The sequence below is a fragment of the Anolis carolinensis genome, chromosome 1 (genome assembly GCF_035594765.1).
Source record: "Anolis carolinensis isolate JA03-04 chromosome 1, rAnoCar3.1.pri, whole genome shotgun sequence".
Taxonomy (NCBI): domain Eukaryota; kingdom Metazoa; phylum Chordata; class Lepidosauria; order Squamata; family Dactyloidae; genus Anolis; species Anolis carolinensis.
The window spans coordinates 25,728,627-25,750,453 of record NC_085841.1 but is presented as its reverse complement, the minus strand read 5'-3'; the positions used below and the strand labels follow the sequence as shown (position 1 = coordinate 25,750,453).

The 21,827-nt window shown below is 37.6% G+C and overlaps 1 protein-coding gene across 1 annotated transcript in view; it reads right to left on the bottom strand.

Annotated features, from left to right (window-relative positions):
* lrpprc (leucine rich pentatricopeptide repeat containing) overlaps positions 1 to 21,827 on the bottom strand; it is a 170,616-nt gene that overhangs the window by 96,641 nt on the left and 52,148 nt on the right. The window contains exons 14-21 of the mRNA XM_008115714.3: positions 21,496 to 21,565; positions 9,741 to 9,768; positions 6,054 to 6,111; positions 4,850 to 4,956; positions 4,561 to 4,638; positions 4,173 to 4,226; positions 3,212 to 3,325; positions 1,365 to 1,495 (exon numbers count right to left, since the gene is read on the bottom strand). Coding sequence (XP_008113921.1) covers positions 1,365 to 1,495; positions 3,212 to 3,325; positions 4,173 to 4,226; positions 4,561 to 4,638; positions 4,850 to 4,956; positions 6,054 to 6,111; positions 9,741 to 9,768; positions 21,496 to 21,565 — 640 coding nt within the window. The remainder of the gene's footprint in view (positions 1 to 1,364; positions 1,496 to 3,211; positions 3,326 to 4,172; positions 4,227 to 4,560; positions 4,639 to 4,849; positions 4,957 to 6,053; positions 6,112 to 9,740; positions 9,769 to 21,495; positions 21,566 to 21,827) is intronic.

Sequence of the window (21,827 nt, the reverse complement as noted above, 5' to 3'; positions counted from 1 at the left end):
CAAAAATGCGTTGGATAATCCAGAATGTTGGATAAGCGAGTGTTGGATAAGTGAGACTCTACTGTATATACAAAATCTATAAACACAGCATTATGTTTGCAAAGAGCCTGTTCCACTGTTAATAATTAGTCCTCCTTAGTCATAGTGGTGTGCAGTAATCACCATACATATTAATGCACATAAGCACACCAAATCTATATAGACTATATATACTAGAAAATATTGGCTTCCCAGATATTTTCAACTCCCACAATATTCAAATAGCATGTACAATGTTAGGGATTATAGGAGCTGTAGTACAAAAACATTTGGAGGGAGGCCAAGATCTGATGGATGACTGGCATATATGTTCGGTGTTGCACTGTGTTAAATCTTTTATATATTGTATTTTATTATGTTATTTAAGTATTTTAACTGTTGTATTATTTTATTGTATTTTGATATACTGGTATTGATCCTGCCAGTTGTGTAAGCCGCCCTGAGTCCCCTCGGGGAGAAGGGCGGGGTAGAAATATTGGAAATAAATAAAATAAATAAAGGATCCTCAGACTCAGTCTATGCAAATTCATTGGTAAGCAAACATGTGAGAAGATACAATTTCAAAGACTCATTCAAACTTCTACAACATTTTTAACATACACCAAATGGCAACATTGCAAATTTTCTGTCTCTTGCTAAAAATGCCTTATTTCAATTACAATACTGAAGTCTAGTATTCCTTTAATGACCAGGGGTCGATAAACAATAAAATAAATGCTTAGAAAGCCCAACTAAAGCCACAATCTCAAAACTAAATAATTATACAAATAAATAAATTCATATTAACCCTAATGCAGCAATGTACAATCCTGAAGAAAAATATTTACTATTTAATACTAAAATGTAAAAAATAAAGGAGAATGTAAGGATTCATAAAGCATGTGGCCACATGGCAAAGAGAGCATCACAGGTATTAATTAGGAGCTAATTTTTGTAATCTAGATATTGTTCTATAAACTGTCTCAAAAAGGTAATGCCTACAAGCCAGGTATTAAAATGTTGTGTTATTTATAAGCACTGTAATCCAGATATACTACCCAGCTCAGAAACCAAAACTGAACACCAAGTTGGCTGCTAAGATCACATCAAAAATGGATGTATTAAAAAACAACCCAGAACACCACTGACAAACATGTGTGTTCAAAAGTGATTATGTAATCGTGACAACTTGTTCCAACCAATCTTGAATTTCAGCAAAATATTTTTATCGGGGGAAAAGCTAATTAAAAATGTATGAGGGGGGTTAATACTCAACCTACTTAATTCAATAAGGTCTATGTATCAGCATAAATCTCTGTGACATCTTTCAATGCTGGTGTACTTACAGTTCTTCTTTCAGGTTCATTGCCTCCTCTGCATTATCATGTCGACAGCACAAATTTATTAAGGCTGCATAGCCACCAACAACCATGTCCTCTTCATATTTGGCCTTCACTTCAAGGGCTTTCTGCAAATTCTAGGAGGAGCATGAACAAAAGACATGAATTAGAAAAGTCTTGTGACATTTTGTATTGCATCATTTTCTCTGAAACTACTTTTAGTTATGTGTGCATAGCCTGTGTGCTGCTTGTTAAAAGCTAATGTGCTTTACATTTGCAAAAAATAAATAAAATAAAAATACAACCGTTTTAGCAAGTGGCCTCAGTTGGTCTGTTCTAAGCCTCTGTTATGTAAGTGGTTTATATGCTTTACTGAACATCTTACAGATGAATATAATTGCTATTAAGGTTTCTTTCTTAAATATACATTAACTTATCTAGTCAAACCCTCATTGGCCCAGTTTGTTTTTAGGTTAATCTTTGTTCTGCTTTTAACTGGTGGCCTCCTATTTTATCTTATTACTATGTTATTGTGTGCTAATATGTTTTGCTTTGTTTTAATATTATTTGTTAATGATGTTGTGTTTATGAATGTATTTTATTTGGTTTTATTGTGAGTATTTGGGCTTGGCCCCATCTTAGCTGCCCTGAGTCCCTGCGGGGAGATGGAGGCGGGATATAAAAATAAAGTTATTATTATTTATTATTATTCTTTTATTTTAATGTGGAGAGGGGCTGGTAATGGTGGTGAAGGGGAAAACTTTTAAAATCACATTGACATACATTCTTTTAAACATTGCTTTGTTATACATAACACATCTTCAACATATTGCAGTGGTTCCAATATGTATGAACAGAGGTAATGTAAAGCTTTTCCCATTGCTGTTCTCCTATCAAGTAACAAAAAGAAGTCAACCCTGTTTTCAGTCTAAATTTTAGTTATTACAGAACATAAGCTGCAAGGTTAATGATATTCTAGCTTGCTATAAAATCACAGGAATTATGACACTACCACACAAACAAGAAATTGGACCAAAGTCTGAAAATACACAGTAAATTGCAGACCTATACAAAAATATGAACTACAGCTGGATGCCTGCTGATGAAGGCACGAGCCTCTTTATCTCAGAAAGCTTTTCTCCAGCAGGAAAATGGAATTTCAATCCCCACATTAACCACCTTGTAATATTTGACTTGCAAATGACTATGCATGTATCAGTTCCTTGACAATCTAGATGTAAGAGACCAGAGCCGTAGCTTGAAAGGACATTTGGCAAGTATGATAAACCTTTCACAGCTATTACTATCATTCACTTTGCAGATAATCATTAACAGACCAGAGCGATCCCAAAACATGCCATTCAAGAAGTAACTGAAATGAACTGAAATGACTTTTTTTACTTGTTACTCTGATTTACAAGGACAAAAACCAACATTCATAGAAGAGCCCTTTCCCTTGCTCTCTTATACTTAAGGCTTGTCATAGGCATTGTTTAAATAAATGCAACTACATTTATTTATATTAGTATCTCACTACATTTACTTGTTCCTCTCTTTCCCTAACTCAGTGGTTCTCAACTTGTGGATCCCCTGGTGTTTTGGCCTACAACTCCCAGAAATCCCAGCCAGTTTACCAGCTATTAGGACTTTTGGGAGTTGAAGGCCAAAACATCTGGGCACCTAACTCCTTTTCACTGCTAAATGTCAGCTATCTGGGGCGATGATTTGTCTTTCATTTTGTATTATCTGAGGTGTCGTGTACAATGGTGTTTCTAGGTAAACAAAATTCACTATCATTCATTTAAATGTATACTAAATGATGGCAGTGCAACACACAACTTTTCGGAAGTTACCTCTTCTGAGCACAGAACAAATATAAGCTGTTTCAGGACATTTTGAACAGGTTGATTCTCAGTTTTTAGTTGTTCCAGTTTCTCCTCCAAATCAGATGCAGCAAGTCCAGCAAACTAAGACACAGGAAGACAACAATATAACACAAGTAATCTTTTATACTGTTCTGGGAAGAGCAGACAAAGCCCCATTCAAACAGGAATATACACTCTCTATAACTTCTTGATGCTAGTTAAAATATACTGTAGTTTCTTTATATTTGAGTTTGCTTACACTAGAATCACAGAATCAGGGAGCTGGAAGAGAGCAAATGGGCTATCCAGCCCAACTCCCTGCCATGCAGGAAAAACACAAATGAAGTACCCCCAACAGATGCTCATTCAGTCATCTAGGTATAGCACAGCCTAATGCAACACCTTTGTAGCTTCTCTCCTCCTACAGCTACTTTGAGATTTCTGTTATCTGTAAGGATGAACAAATCTGACAAAAATCCTTAGAACCAAGTCTTCCTATTATCCCAGGATTCACCCTATTCAGAACCTCTTAACTGGGTTTTCCCATTGCATATTCATGACCCATCCCACCTTGCCATGTAGGTCTCCACAACAGTTACTAGTAATTGCCACTAGAATGGGAACTAATTTGTAATTGTGAGCAACTTTGTTTCTAAACAGGGAAACTCAGCTGCAGCAACAAACATCTCATGTCAATGAACTATTTATTTTAAAAATTGAACATATTTCAATCATTATCTAAGGTAATAATTAAAAAAAGCAAAGAACACCAACTAGTTATCCTCCTTAATAGAAAGATATTGTTACTATTGTTAACATCAGGATATTTTAGGAAACCCAAAATTACTCAAATGCACAATAAAATAAGATAGATATCTCAGAAGTTAAGTATCTTTTAGAAAAATTAGATTACTAACAAAGAAATGTGTATGGTTGGCACTGTACGTACTTTTGCTGCAGTTCCTTGAGATAACGTTTCTCTATTCATCAGTAAAATTACATCCTGAAATACAACATATGTATAATAGTATATTTGAATATAAACAAACCAAATAAACACAATAAGCTAATTACAAAGTGGGACAAATGGATGTCACAAAAAGGTTTCTAAACATGCTCTTAGCATTCAGGAATCTGTTCTGTTTCCTCATCTCCCCTTACCCTCACATTTAGAGCTTTACATTTCTCTGTCCAAAACAAATATACTTTGGAATTAAGGAAAAAGTGTAAGATGCTTGTTTTATAATTCAGAAATCTTTTAAAGATAATTGTGTATAGGAAGTACATACATGTATTTCATATTCATAAAGTCAAAATTTTAATTTACCACTACAGACCTTAATTAATTCAGGAACATGGTAGTTGTCCAGCAGGTTGCGAATACCTCTGAAGATTTGAGGAGAGATTACTATGTTCTGTACCAAGAGATGGAGAAAATTGCACCAGTTTTAAAAACACAACCAAACTGAGATAATTTCTGTTAGACAAATTTCAGACATAATTTAAGTCTCTAGCACTTGCATGTCATTGAGAAGTGGTCTGGTTGTACTTAAAAGCTGCAATTTCAAATCTAATAGATACATGTCAGACAGGACAGGCATTATGTAGCAAAAAATGAAATGGTACCATCTTCTTCAGCTGATGGAAGTATTGTCTCAACCGCTCCTCCTTGGCCTGTACCTCTGAGTCACTCATGCTGTCAATCAAACTATAAAGAAAATAGCCAACAGCTTCTGTGGAGGAAGAAAAAACAAGAGAAAGCATTCCACTAAAATTACTGACACTGTCATGTTATCAAGATTAATTTATAAGAAATCATTTTGGTGTGAGATGTCACCCTGATGAGAGGCTCTGAAATGGCAACAATGATCACTGAGGCATAGAGATTATGTGGTTTGGGAGCACATATCTAACTGGTGAGTGAAAGGAATATTAATTATTTTCAAACCCAGTGACAGCTTTTCAGTACAGAATCTTTCTTCAATCTATTTTTTCCACTGCTGTGTGACAGAAGCAGTACTGCCCAAGGCCTCCCCCCCACTCTCCAGCCCACTACCCCAAAATAGTTGCCATAAATATTTTGTCATTCATTCAAAAGGAAATAAAGAGAGCTTCCTAAAGCGCTGTGTACACAACTCTGTATATTTCACATTATTTACAATGCTTACCTCAGCTAGTGAGTGAACACAATAAAGAGCATTAAATGATTTTTAACAACCAGATCCAATAATCCTGTGGAGAGTTGCTTATTAGCCAATGAGAATCAAGATTAACAAAAGATGCTGTATAGCTAACAGCACTAATTTTCTTTGGCACTCAAGCATAAAATGTATAGGAGCACAAAGAAAAAGTAATGAGCTTTCCATAAGAGAAACACGTAATGATGCACTCTGCATTTATATTTTTAACAATTTTCAGCAGATCATGTCAGCTGCTTCAAATCGTAGTATATTTGTCACACCACACTCTTCTGCTGTAAAATATTACAAAAATAATTAAAAACCATGTTTGAATATCTTTTTGCTACCGAGAAATGTGCTCACATTTGCAAAATGTTCTGATTATATTATCAGAATTGCAGTCATCTCTAGTTTACTTAACACATTCAAATGAAGAACATTTTTAATTAAAAGGGGGGATCCCTAATAAAATCTGAAGGATTCCATAAAATATACTGTGATCATCTGGATAAAGATTTTACCCAACATGTTTTCAAATTTCACTTTCAAAAAGAAGTAATCAGTATTTACGGTTGTAATCCCTCAAGCCCATCATTACACAGAAGAACGGATTTGTGGATAAGTTACAATCATAGAAATTGAAACTCTACCAGTTGGTCCTGGAGGCGTCTGGCAATAACGTCCATCCTTGTACAACAGTTCTGTTATCTGTTAAGACAGAATAATCGTACATTGCAGCCAAGAGTAGCAAGCAAGGGCAAATAGTATCTGAAATTGAATTCTACAAATAATAAAGCATCTCTCCACTAAGGTATTATTCAATGCCACATCATAGCAATTCACTTTTTAAAAGGAAAGCTTTTTTGAAAATGTTTCTTCAAGATGTATGTATGCTGCATACCATGCTGTATATTGAAGGAGAGAAATAAGAAAGTCTCTCCCTGACTGAATTCATGTATCTTACTAATTTGCCTAAATCGTTGCATTGAGGGGATGGGCCAGGGGGGGGGGGTTAAATTAAGAGTTTCCTATAATTTCTCTGTAATATATTCAACTAAGTATTTTAGTTTTACAAAATAAAAAATAAAAATAACAACTAACTGTTCAATCTCAGTGAGGCTAGGAAGAATGGAACAGGAAGTCTTTTGTCTCGGTGCACACCCTGCTTCTATTATGGTGGTTTCTATGTCTCCCTGAAACTGGTTCTTGATTACAGAATAACTCTTTGGATCCAGTTTTTGATTGTCAAAGAAAGCTTTAAGATAATGGAGAGGAGGATTTTTTATTACTACCACACAATGCAAAGTTGTATTTTTCTCCTTGTTTGTGTTCTATTATTTACCCATTTTTGGTAGACGTGGGAAATATCTTTACGTGGTCGTATTTTATTCATCCAGTTATAAAGCCTGAGGAGCACAAAACCCAACTAAGCTTTTTAATTCTCTACAGATTATTTCTCAGTGACTGCAAGTTATTTTCTAAATCTTATTTTATTGGTGCAGGATGCTATAGGAAGCCATCCTACAGCATTAAGTGTTTTTAGGTTTGTTTGCTTGCATTTTCTAAGTGAAAAAAACTTCCAAATATAGAATTACAAATGTGAATTTTTAAATATCCTTTTAATAAAATGAACAGCTGGATCGCAGCCAGTTTGAGTAAAATGTACAGGTAATTCCAACCATACCTCCTATCATATTTATCATAAATAAAGTGTAGTAAATATTAATAGGAGGGGCATGTGTTCGGGAGAGGATATTTTCAAAGCTCCCAATTTGTGTACATGGAGGAATACTAAAATGTGCCAAATTAACCCTTGATCAAAATCAATTAGATGTGTATATTTCAGATCTTATTATCCTGAAATTTTATTAAAGCCTAGTACAGTAGAGCCCTGCTTATCCAACTTCCGCTTATCCGACACTCCGTATTATTTGATGCCTGGGGCGCCCTCGTTCACCCCTTCCTGGGCCAGCGCAGCAAAGGTGGTGGCAGCCGTTTTCCCCTGCTCTCTTGCTCACTCACCAGGCCGGGTCCTGGGTCTGCTGCCACTGCTGCCGTTGCTGCCGGGACCGGCCTGGTGAGTGAGTGAGCGAGGTAGGGCCTTTGCTGCTCGCCCTCGCTCATTCACTCACTCACCAGGCTGGGTCCTAGTTCTACCCTTGTTGCCGGGAGCCGGCCCGATGAGTAAGCCAACAAGCGAAGGAGGGCGAGCAGGAAGCAAAGGAACAGCGGTGGGGTACCTTCCAAGCCTCGCTTGTCCTCTTTCTCCTCCTCCTCTCCCTCCAGAGCCAGCCTGCCGAGGGAGAAGAGGAGAGGAATTGTGAGGAACAGCAGCGGGGCATGTTCCAAGCCTCGCTTGTCCTCCTCCTCCTCCTCATCACCCTCCAGAGCCAGCCTGCCGAGGGAGAAGAGGAGGAGGATCACGAGGAACAGTGGCGGGGCTCCTTCTAAGCCTCGCTTGTCCTCTTTCTCCTCCTCCTCTCCCTCCAGAGCCAGCCTGCCGAGGGAGAAGAGAGGGATTGCGAGGAACAGCGGCGGGACACCTTCCAAGCTTCGCCTGCTTTCTTCCTCTGGCAGGAGGGACAGGAGGAGGAGGGAGAGGACAAAATACCTTGTGAAAGTTCATTATACACTACAATCAGATATAAACAGGAAATGTGGATCCTGTGTCTGGTTGTCTTGCAAGTCACTTATCTCAGAAATGTAAATACTCAAAATATATACATTTAAAACCTGTAGACTTATTATGTGGGTCTACTCAAAAGCAATAGTTCATTCATCCCTCCCCTTCTTCACCACTTTTATACACAGTTAGGAAATATTCACGAAAATTTAAATTGTCAGAGATTGTATGTGGCTGTTCCATTTGCACATGAGGGACATTTTAAGTACCCTTTCCTATGTATAGTTCCTTGCACGTTCTTAGTGAAAGCAGGGTGGGTAGCAGCTCCATGGTGTATGTGGAACTGCCACATAACATTCCAGCTTGATAGAGCTTTCTGCACACATGACACAGTAGTTAGATTCCCATCCTTCCACACACATATACACACACTACACTTTGTGCTTTGGCACAGTCAAATGTGTTTTTTAACAGACCTAAGGCATGGGTGGGACTTCAACTCCCAGTAACCTCAGCTAAGACATCCACTGTTGAGAAATGCTGTAGATGCAGTTCAAAAACATCTGAATACTTTAGCCAAATTCTATCTCTTTTACATATCGATACATTGTGGAACTCTCTCCCCAGGGAGATTAGATTAGTTTTGAAATACTTGTTTACGTTGGGCTTGATCCGAGCCCCTTCAGGGAGATGGGGCAGGATATAATAATACAACAACAACTATACCGTGTTTCCCCGAAAATAAGACAGTGTCTTATATTAATTTTTGCTCCCAAAGATGTGCTAGGTCTTATTTTTAGGGGATGTCTTATTTTTCCATGAAGAATTCACATTTATTATATACTGTACAGTAGTTGTCATCATAAACCAGCATAACGAGATAAACTGTGAATCCTATCAAGACTTTCTTGTTCCTACCATTATTTCCATGTACAACAATCTATGGTACTTACATTTACTGATCCTGCATGCTCTGGTGTTCTGTTTGGCGGGCATGCTTCCAAACAAAAACTTTGCTAAGTCTTACTTTTGGGGGAGGCATTATATTTAGCAATTCAGCAAAATCTCTACTAAGTCTTATTTTCTGGGGATGTCTTATTTTCGGGGAAACAGGGTAATAAATAATAATAATAATAATAAGAATAATTATTATTATTATTATTATTATTATTATTATTATTATTATTATTACTGGGGGGAAGGGATAAATATTGTCTTTTCATATTACAATAATCAATTTATTATTTATTTTATTACAATATTTATATCCCGCCCATCTCACCCAATAGGGGACTCAGGGCGGCTTACAATAAAACACATATATAAAATTGTACAATACATTGTGAATCAATTAAAAAGTTATTAAATTACATCAAACATTCATAAAAACACTTATAAAATACAGATGGGCATGTTCGAGTCTAAAAGATTGGGTCTGTCAATTGAGTTCCAGTGTACATAATAATAATTAGTGCTGCTAATTGTTATTCGAAAGCCTGGACCCACAACCAAGTTTTAACTTTCCTACGGAAAGATAGGAGGGAGGGAGCCTGCCTGACTTCAATTAAAAGCAATAATTAAAAGCAATAAACTTTGAACAAATCATGACCTAGTAAGATACAAGTATAAATTACATCAAAATATTGCATTTAAAAATCCTATTTTGGGGCCAAACATTTAAAATATTCATTTCAGTTTTGCAGCTTTCTCTTACCTTGCTCCAAAGATCTACATCATTGGACCTGTAGGGGGCAGCAAAGGATAATAAATATAAGATCGTAAAATTTACTGTAATTCTTTCTTTTAAAAAGATAACTGTACAAGTAAATCAGGACAAGAGATATGTCAAAGTGAGGAATATTAAAACAAATCTTTACATATTTTGGCACAGCATTAATTCTACACAATTATTTTACAATATGTATAAACAACACAGAAATCCTTGGTTGTGTTGAGGGTTTATCAATTACATCTATTTTAATGAGTCTCTAGCTCATGTTTACACAGAAATATCAAAATAAAATAGCAATATGTGTGTAATGTCAATTCATAAAAAACTGCAAAAGGCCTAAAATTATGGTTTTAAAAATCTTTTACTGTCCTTCATCACTGAGGTTTCATCTAGCTAATGACAAATTTGGAAATGCAATTGCCCTTTTTATTTTCACCTGACTTGAGTAATGAACTCAAACCTGGTGGGATGACTCCCATCACTGGAATTTAACCATTGAGGGCTATAACCTCTTTCACAGAAATAGAACAAAGGGGAGAGGAGGGGGAGTAGCTTTATATGTCAAAAACAGTTACGTTGCAGAAGAAATGCGAGACAGTAATCCGGGAAACCAGCTTGAAAGCATCTGGATAAGAATCAAGGGAACCGGGACTCAAAAAGATCTTGTCGTGGGTGTCTACTACAGACCTCCGAGTCAGGATGAAGGACTTGATGAAGCCTTCTGTCAACAGCTGACCAAACAGGCACAAAGAAGAGATATAGTAGTCATGGGCGATTTCAATTATCCCGATATCTGCTGGAAAACAAACTCAGCCAAGAGTACAAAGTCCAACAAATTCCTCACTTGCCTTGCAGATAATTTTATGGTCCAGAAGGTAGAAGAGGCAACAAGGGGATAAGCAACTCTTGATCTAATCTTAACAAATGTGGAAGACCTGATCAATACAGTTGAAGTGGTTGGATCCTTAGGGGCAAGTGACCATGTGCTCCTGCAGTTTGCAATACAAAGGAATGCTGAAACTAAGACAAGTCAAACACGCATTCTGGACTTTAAGAGAGCTGACTTCCAAAAAATGAATGAATTACTGAGCGGCATTCCATGGACGCCGATATTAAAAAACAAAGGAGTTAAGGATGGATGGGAGTTTTTCAAAAGTGAAATACTCAAGGCGCAAATGCAAACAGTGCCAACAAAGAAGAAAAATAAGACAAGTGCAAAGAAGCCAGAATGGATGTCCAAAGAACTTCTAACTGAGCTAAAGCTCAAAAGTGACATGCACAAGAAGTGGAAAAGGGGAGAAATCACCAAAGAAGAATTCAAACGTATAGCCAACACCTGTAGGGAAAAGGTTCGCAAGGCTAAAGTGCAAAATGAGCTCAGGCTTGCCAGGGACATAAAAAACAACAAAAAAGGCTTTTTTGCTTACGTTGGTAGAAAAAGGAAGAAAAAGGAGGCGATAGGGCCATTGCAAGGAGAAGATGGGGTGATGGCGACAGGGGATAGGGAAAAGGCAGAACTGCTTAACACCTTCTTTGCCTCGGTCTTCTCAGAAAAAGAAAGCCATCTTCAACCTCAGCAACATGGAATGGATGAAGGATTGGGGGAAATCCAACCCCAAATAGGGAAACAGGTTGTCCAGGAACACTTGGCTTCTCTAAACGAATTCAAGTCCCCAGGGCCAGATCAGCTACACCCAAGAGTACTGAAGGAACTAGCGGAAGTTATTTCAGAACCACTGGCAATTATCTTCGAGAGTTCTTGGAGAACGGGAGAAGTCCCAGCAGATTGGAGGAGGGCGAATGTGGTCCCTATCTTCAAGAAGGGAAAAAAGAACGACCCAAACAATTACCGTCCGGTCAGCCTCACATCAATACCAGGCAAAATTCTGGAAAAGATCATTAAGGAAGTGGTCTGCGAACACTTAGAAACAAATGCGGTCATTGCTAATAGTCAACACGGATTTACCAAAAACAAGTCATGCCAGACTAATCTGATCTCTTTTTTCGATAGAGTTACGAGTTGGGTCGATACAGGGAATGCTGTGGATGTAGCGTACCTGGATTTCAGTAAGGCCTTCGACAAAGTCCCCCACGACCTTCTGGCAAACAAACTAGTAAAATGTGGGCTAGACAAAACTACGGTTAGGTGGATCTGTAATTGGCTAAGCGAACGAACCCAAAGGGTGCTCACCAATGCGTCGTCTTCATCATGGAAAGAAGTGACAAGTGGAGTGCCGCAGGGCTCCGTCCTGGGCCCGGTTCTGTTCAACATCTTTATTAACAACTTAGACGAAGGGTTAGAAGGCACGATCATCAAGTTTGCAGACGACACAAAACTGGGAGGGATAGCTAACACTCCAGAAGACAGGAGCAGAATTCAAAACGATCTTGACAGACTAGAGAGATGGGCCAAAACTAAGTTCAACAGGGACAAATGCAAGATACTTCACTTCGGCAGAAAAAATGGAAATCAAAGATACAGAATGGGGGACGCCTGGCTTGACAGCAGTGTGTGCGAAAAAGACCTTGGAGTCCTCGTGGACAACAAGTTAAACATGAGCCAACAATGTGATGCGGCTGCTAAAAAAGCCAATGGGATTCTGGCCTGCATCAATAGGGGAATAGCGTCTAGATCCAGGGAAGTTATGCTCCCCCTCTATTCTGCCTTGGTCAGACCACACCTGGAATACTGTGTCCAATTTTGGGCACCACAGTTGAAGGGAGATGTTGACAAGCTGGAAAGCGTCCAGAGGAGGGCGACTAAAATGATTAAGGGTCTGGAGAACAAGCCCTATGAGGAGCGGCTTAAAGAGCTGGGCATGTTTAGCCTGCAGAAGAGAAGGCTGAGAGGAGACATGATAGCCATGTACAAATATGTGAAGGGAAGTCATAGGGAAGAGGGAGCAAGCTTGTTTTCTGCTGCCCTGCAGACTAGGACACGGAACAATGGCTTCAAACTACAGGAAAGGAGATTCCACCTGAACATCAGGAAGAACTTCCTCACTGTGAGAGCTGTTCGACAGTGGAACTCTCTCCCCGGGGCCGTGGTGGAGGCTCCTTCCTTGGAGGCTTTTAAGCAGAGGCTGGATGGCCATCTGTCGGGGGTGCTTTGAATGCGATTTCCTGCTTCTTAGCAGGGGGTTGGACTAGATGGCCCATGTGGTCTCTTCCAACTCTACTATTCTATGATTCTATGATTCTAACTGTTTTTTTCCCAACATGCTCAGGGTCATGTCCTGAAAAATACCCCTAAAGTGTCTTGTTTATTTGCATGATTAATCTGTCAACATGTTACTAACCATTCCCCATGTTAAATATAAATGCATAAATCATACTCCACTTTTCCTCTTAAACGACTTTCAGCACAGAAAATGCCATACAATCTACCTTAATATCTAAATTCAAACAGCATTTTAATAAAAATAAATCATGCACATATATTATCAATCATCTTCATACGTTCCCAAATAAAATAGTGAGATATTGAATTAGTATTCAGTTTCCCAGTTTGAAAGGGGAAAAATTTTATTTTCAAATGCATTTGGCAGTATTATGAAATACTATCTGCACAATACTTCAGAATGTAGATTAAACTGAATATATAACTTGCAGTTCCTACCACTTTAGAAGAATCTGGGTTATTTACTGTATCATATGAAGCAGCTGATCTACCAGTTAAAAATACCATATTGTAAACCAGCGTTGACAAGATCACTCATGCAATTCTAGCCATCTTTGGAAGCAGACAGGTTAAATAAAGTACGACTGACACATTAGCTCATCTGAATAAACATTAACACTGACAATTATCAACAGGAGTCTTATTGTCAATCGTATCCACACAGTGCACTGATTTAACTAGTTCTCTTGCAGACATACAAGCTGGCACAATGGTAAAATCTAGTTGTATTTATTTCCAGTGACATTATAAAGGTATGGTAAATGTGTAAGACACATATGCATCACACAACACACATATAATTGTCTGACAGAAAACCATAGGTATTGTACTGGATGCCTGTTTGGATGTTTGAAAACAATACACGAGTTGCCCACATGCAACATATATTGATCATGGTAGACCTCAGTCTTCTTTGCCATATTTTTAATGTCTATATGCTACTTGAAGTTTAGGAACAGAAAATCAGACCATATACAATTAGTCATGCTACAGAAGTCTGGATGCCATAATTACTCCTGCATCTGTTTATACATTGCAAACCAGACCATTAGGAGATCCCATTATTCCTAGGGCATAGTATAGGCACATTACTGGTAGACTCCTGGTTGTGTAGATGCACAGTGAGGCCATACTGGAAGCATGTAGCCTTCAAAGGTGTTTTTGCACAAAAACTCTGGCAACCAAAGAAAATGGCGTCATCAATAAATATTTTGCAGATTCTTAAAATACCTTTCAAACTAACAGTATTTGTTAAACCTTTTTATTCAGGAAGGCTTTTAAAGAAGAAGGTTTTTAAGATCAAGTCAGGGGTGCTGTGGTTTTAGCTTTGAATAAGTTTTTAATCTGTTTCAAGGATTTTAACGGTTAATTCTTGATATCATTAATGTTTAATTCTATTTAATGTCTGTATATTTTTGGATTTTAAATTGTATTAAAATGCCTTTGATGTAAGCTGCTGTGAGTGTCCTTTGTGGAGAGAAAAAGCCGAGGACAAATAACAGTAACAACAACAACAACAACAACAGAGGTTAGTAGTTTGCCACTGATGTTTGTGACAAGTCCATTAAAAGATCCAAAGTGAGAGTATAGAAATAGTGCAATGGTTAAAAATAAAACACACAGCAAAATGTATTTCAATGCTTCGCTCAATTGTATTATCAGATAAAAATAAATTTCTTAAGGGTGCTTGTATTTATTTAAGCTTTTAGTACCTCAAGCATACTAATGTGAAAATAAGTCAAGTAGAGGATCACACAGGAAATAAAATGCAGCTTCTTAGTCTGGGTGAATTTTCCACAGCAAGTTCAGTGGAGAAATGACAAGCAACTGATCTGACACATCAATTCCATGACATCAAAATAGTTCATAGCAAATATTCTCAGGCTGCCGCTCTGGAGTGAAAGGATTAGTCACAGAACCAAAATAAACTATGTTCTTTCCAGAGACGTCCACTTTGGTATGTCTTCCTGTGATGTTCTTTGGACTTATAAATAAATGTAAATCTGTGTTTTAGATTGTATAATGTTAATTTTCTATTATCTCTTTCTGAATCTCAAACAAGTCCAAGGAAAACTGCATCAAATTGTCCTAGTCAAGATACATAATGTAGACAACACCCAATTTCAACATGCTTCCTTCTGTCTCTTCCAGCTAAAACACTGATGTCACTGTATTGCTTTTCCAATCTCTCTGAACCCAAGCAGAAAATCCAACTAATCTTAAATATTTTACATTTCATCAGATACAGTAAGTTTTTTTTCCTCTGTCTTCATATCCCACACAAAACAATTCACAATTTGCCATACCTTGTGCACATTTTCACATGTTTGGGAGAATTTCTGTGCATCTGTTATTTTGGTAAGATTGTTCCAAATAAGGACAACTGTTTTTAAAAAATTGGAGGACCTTGGTGGATTGTAAAAGGGGCTTCAAGAGCCATACAAATGGAGTCCAGGGGTTGTACTTTTCCCACTCCTGTTCTATATGCAACATAATTCACTGCTTATGATACTGCATGTCCTTTTGCTACATTCAGCCTCAAAGATAAGTACAGTTCTCAGCCACTCTAGGGATTACAAGAGGGAAAGAAAAGACACATTGAAGGGTCCTCCCACACACCATGGAGCTTCTGTAAAGAAATTTAAGTATTCATGATATAGCTACAGTAGTTAGACACATGGGCAAAAAGAGACAGGAAATTTCTTTAGTTTAACTTGATAAATAAAGATAGATTAGCTCAGTTATGAGCTGTATTGTAGGGACATTAACATTTCCCTTTCACGTAGTAGCACAATTCATATTTCAGATTACCATTATTAACATGGGCTAATGACAATTTAATGAAACAGTGAGTTAAGAAACCATAGTCTGACTGACCATGGTTTAAAGTAGTTTGTGCTACACAAAGCTTCACTGAAGTTAGCTAGCCCAAGATTATGACTAACTGTCCTAAGATATCATTCCATGGTAGGAAAATTGGCACTTCCTGCAAAACAACAGCTTCTGGAAGACAATATAATCCTCTCCTGCATCATGAAGAACTTAGGGGGGGAAAGGAAGTCATTTCATCATTTATCTTTTCTGCACAAATCCAGAAATGTAAGGCTTTTGCTTCTAGTTCTCTTTGAAAAAAGCAGAGTACTATTTTCTCAAGTGATTCTAACAACAATAGTGGATTTCCAGAGGAATCCTTTAAAATGCTTTTCATAATCTGATATTCTTGAGATGTATACTATAACTTCCTGATCACCAATCGAGCTGACTGAGCGGATGCTTCCTGTTAATGAAAAACAACTAGAAAGCCCCAATATCCTAAAAGCATTCGGTCTCATATGACTGTGGAAGCTAAAAAACTCAGACCTGGTTAGTATTTGAATAGGAAGCTGCCAATAAAAACCAGGTGCTGTAGGCAATATTTCAGAGGAAGGATCTAGCAAACCATCTATGAGTATTCCTTAGGTAAGAAAACCCTATGAAATTAATAGGAAATAAGTCAAACAGGCAACTTGAAGGCACATACACACAGAGCGCATCAGGTTCGAGAAATCTGTTCTGAAGGAAAGAAAGTGAAACTGTAACCTCTTTTCTCCCAAATTTTCCTTATAGGAATGGAAAGGAGGAATACATCATATTCCTTCCTACAAACAAAATCTTTGCTAGAACCACAAGTGGGTCATTCCATGCCAAGTGATTGAAACATTCCCACTATCATGTCTCCAATTTTGTTCAAATTTTAGCAGTAGCGCCTGTCAGGTGTTAAACTAAGTTTCCCAAAATTTGAGGTCTCTAACTGAAATAGTTGCTGATCTAGACCCCCTTATTTGAAGGGTAGTCAGTCAACATGCGCACAACATTTAACAAAATGTCATTTTTGGGGTTTAATAAAATTGAAACAAAATGTATAAGAATGGCTTATAAATTGAAATCCTGTACAGTTTTTTCTGCTGATTTCGATGAAATTAATTGTAACATTATGGATGTAAAATCCATTCAAACAAAGTGTGCATCAAAACGTGTCATGACAAATTTTGACCAATATTCAGACTGCAATAATTTCCATGCAAACCAAGATAAAACTTGAAATTTTGACCAAGCATTATGCTTGTGCTGGACATAATACTGCCAGATTTGCAACTACCCAGTATCTATAACCACCCTGTAGGATCTCTTCAAATTTGGAACTGTCCACACAAATGGTAAAATCTATCAAAGTTCAAAGACAATTATTTAAAAAGAGTCCACCTGAATATGCTTGTGAATAGTATCATCTCATAATAACTGTACCCTCAATTCGCTTCTGACACGATAAACAAATATCTTGAAGAGAAAATGTTGCTCTACAAGACTGACAGGTTTTGTTTTACAATGCGACCATTAAATATCATTTTGTTAAATGTCACATGCAAGCTGACTGACTACCCTTCAGATAAGGGGGTCTAGGTCAGTAACTACTGCAGTTACATTTTGCAGTCATATTTTGGGAAACTTAGTTTAACACCTGACTGGTGTTACAGCTAAATTTTGAACAAAACTGGAGAACATGATAGTGGGAACTTTTTTTAGACCCCTTGGCATGGAATGACCCAAATGCATTTCTCAGGTATCTGCCTGCTGCTAGGACAAAAAAAAAAAAAGGGGGGGGGGAGTCTGCATAGAATGAATATCAATATCAACTGTACCATTCATTTTAAAAATGATAATAATCTTCAGCAAAAAAAACTTATAAAATACTTCTCCAGAAAATACAGAAAGAGACTACAATGAAGGTACTTCTTTTTTAAAATTGTGGTATACTCTACTAACAATCAAAGGTAAAAAGTTATGCAAGCACCAAGGACACCAGAAGCTTTCAGATGTGCAGAGTTAGCTGTACTTGTCACTTCTGAAGTGTTTATCTCTTTGAGTGGTGACGTTATGCATTTACAAAACAGCTCTCAAAATTCGTACAGATTATTTTTGGAACAGGGAAGTGTCTTACAAGTGACACACAATATTTATGCATATGGTCTGAACTCTAGTGTGTTAACGAGTCTATTGAAAAATCAAAATGCTCAGTGGCACAACGATAGAGTGTATACCAATTTAATGTATGTGGAGGATGTGCTTGTTTGATACAAGAAAATGAATTTCATGAAATAGTGTGCTTCTTAGAATCTATCAGAATCTTTTATTTCTCTGTAACCATAAATCCCTTTCCTGATAAACAGAATATTTCCCAAGAGATTCCAATCAGAATATCACCTTGCTGATTTGAAAGCAGAAGATGAAAAATAAAATGAACACAGAGAAGGTGGAACCTAAGAGACATCATCATTTTTCATTTAGAATAAGTTTTTGGTTTGAAGATCTTCCCTTTTTAATTATATTCCAAACAAAACGAGAACCATCAATTTACGTATTTTATAAAAGATTTCACATACAAAAGATTTTAGACGAATAAACTCAAAATATTTAAGAGTATTTTCTATTTAAAAAAAGATAAAATTTAAAACTGTATCCACCAAAGCACTTTGTAATACTGTAAGCATGCATGCTGCATCACTTGCTTATACATATAAAGATTTAAAATCAGAGACAACCCAGAAGCCGTTTAGTCTAATTCCTTTGCAGTGTAGAATTCCACCACCAAATTACATTTGATATATAGACAACCAACCTCTGATTAAAAATCTCCAATTAAGTCAACTTCACTATCTTGAGAAGTCATCAATCACACTGTTCAAAAGCTCTATCAGGAAGTTTTTCCTAATGTTTAGTCGGAATCTCTTTTCTTGTGATTTGAATCCACTGATTCATAAACTAGATTCTAAAGTAGCAAAAAATCCCCCCCCCCCCAAAAAAAAAACCCAAAACCAAACCAACCCCAAGCTTACTCCTTCTCCTACATGGCATCTCCTCTAAAATATTTGAAGGTGCCTCTTGTTTCACCTCTCAATCCTCTCTTCTCCTGGCTGAACATACCCCAATTTTTCCATAGTGTATTTGACCTCCACACAATTTAGTAAAAGAGAGGAAACACAAGTGATTGGAACAAGATTGGAATATGTTTTCTAGTAATATTGAACAAATATTTTATACACTGGTCATAGTTGAAAAGATCAAATTATCAGCTACCACATGTTGTGATGGAGTCTTCAAGTATAGATCCTACTAGTTGTATTAGAAGAGGCAGGAAAACTGCTCGTGAGCAAGACTCTGATGAGGAGCAACAAAGGAAGAGAATCCGGGAAATACTTATGGAGCCCTCTGATGATGATACCTTTGAGGGTTTTGAAGGGGATTGTGGGACTGGGAGTCAGGAGGATGGGATGTCAGACTCTGGGAATGAGGTGATGGATTGGACTAAGGTTCAGGAGATCTGGGAGATTCTTGAGGAGCCCACAAGCAGTGGTACATTTGAGGGATGGCACGGAGAAGATACAGATGGATCCTGGGGAGTTATGGGTTTGGATAGAAGGTGGTCTGGCTGGAGACATCGTAGAAGGGCTGCAGCTGGAGGTGGGGCGTTGGGTGACTCCAGTTCTGATGAGGATTTGCAGCAACCAGCTGTGGATAGGGCGTTGGCTGGCTCAAGTTCAGAGGAGGACTTGTAGATAAAAGTAAGTTTGTTGCTAATGTAACTTTGCAATCGGCAAGGTGTTTTGTTGGGCACTTTTCAGGATCTCTGTTTCAGAAGACGTGTTTGGAAGACTGCTTTGGGACGTAAGTGTTAACCTGGGTTTTTAGTGGCAACAGAGGCTGGCATGGTGTGGATTTGCGCTGGATTGTCTTGTGTTGGTTTTATGCATTAGCTGCCGGCTTGCCTCCATCGCTTTGGCTCTTTGTGTTTACCTTGGACTGGAATTCGGTGACTGTGACTTCTTCCTGACGACCTGGACTGGAATTCAGTGACTGTGACTTCTCCCTAACGACGCGGATCGGACGTGGCAGCTATAACTTCTCCTTTACAACGTGGTTTTGCTTTAGCAACTTTTGGGGCATTGTGTGGCTGTTGGTCACTGTGGGTTACTGCTGGTAGCTTTCACGTGTTTGTTTAGCTCCAACCAGCAGGTGGAGCACATTTCCAGCCTTTTCAACTAAGTTTGTTTTAATCTGGATTATTTCCCAGAATAATCCAGAATATATCCCAAATTAGGGTCTTTTGAGTTCTTTTTGGACATTGTTACCTCACACTGAAGAGAAAGTGTTTTGAGCCTCCTTTTGGTTGTTTCTTAGGCTCTTTTGTGTTGTTTTTGCAATAAACTGAGTTGTTTATATTGGCTGGCGTCTGACTCGTAACACCACAAGGCTTCAGATTGTTCTCAGACAGACGTTTAGGGAAGAAAACTCAAAACAATCTAACTAAAGGTACAAAATGCACTTCTAATGCAATAATCAATTTCCTATGCCTAAAAGCAGCAAAGCCAAACCTCCATAATGTCAAATTAGAATGCTGGTTTCCCTTCTTCACAGCATGCTGGCATTGTTAGAACTAGTAGAAACCACAATGTTAGAACCTTTCTCTCTCTATGAACAATCAAATACATATTCCAAAAGAGACATCACATGAGTTTGCTAAGCATGAAATAGGGCTCTAAGTCTTTGCACTTAAACACAGATAGGATGTTGGAGGCATGTGCCTCTTTTAGGAGGGTATAAACATTTCAATTCAATCTAAAAATGTAACATTTTTGCACAATTTTAATTTCAGAACTTGTTTAACTCAGTGGCTAACAGAATGGGCTATAGCAGGAGATGTTACAAGCTTAACTCAAAATTCTGCTATAAATGTATAAGGTGGTCTTAGACAACTTTCACCTCAATGCTTCATCTACAACATGGATATATTACCAATAAATTGGTATATTGGAAACTAAGCAAGGGAGGTTTATATATCTGGTGATTAATTACAGCATTCACACTGGCCTCCAACAAACAAGAGCTCTTTCTCCCACCCTGAACCTTCCACAAATAAATAAACCTCCATTGCTTAGTTTCCAATATACCTCACAACCTCTGAGGATATGGGCAAAACATCAGGACAGAATGCTTCTGGAACATGGCCATACAGCCGGGAAATCTCACAACAACCCAGTGATTCCGGCCATGAAAGCCTTCAACAATACATTGTTGCAATACTGTGCATGAATCACTATGAATACTGAAAGTATAAATTATACTTATTCAGTTTTGATTCAGGGTACCAAATGTGACTTGGCTATTGATAATTCAAAAACTTCATCCTAAACTCAATACAGGATAGGGTTCATTCTAGCTCCGAGGAAAACAGGCAGAATAGCACTGTACTGTTTTCCACAGCAACAGCGATATCATATATCAGGACTAATACTCCAAATGTTGTGGACCCCAATTACTAGTAGCCTGTGCTAGCCTAGCCAAGTGTAAGGATACTGAAAGCAGAAGTTCATCAACACCTGGAGAGTCAAAAGCTACTTATCTGGCTTCTGAGATTTTAAGAAATCAAAAGACTAAAATTTGTTTTATAAGAAATATCCAAATGTGTTCTAAATATAACCGAAGTACAAGGTTAGGGATCAAGATAATCCAAACTCTTACCTTCTGAATCCAAGGATCAGACTCCCTCTAAACTGTATATGATCCAGAGATGGCATATTTTCAGAAGACACTGCAGAATAAATGAAATGCCTTAGAATTGGTTGACTCTTCTATAAAAAGCATTTTAGTATTAAAAATAAGTTATTTAGGGTTAATCTATTTAATGAAATCATATTTTGCATTCAATACAATTTTTCAACAACAATTTGGATTTGTGTTTTTGTTGCTAAAAGACAGTCTCACCCATTCGAAGCAGAAAAATAAGGAATACCCTGGAATTATCCAGCTTTGCTTTCCAATATTTATTGGGAGTTTCTGTCTATTATTTGAGA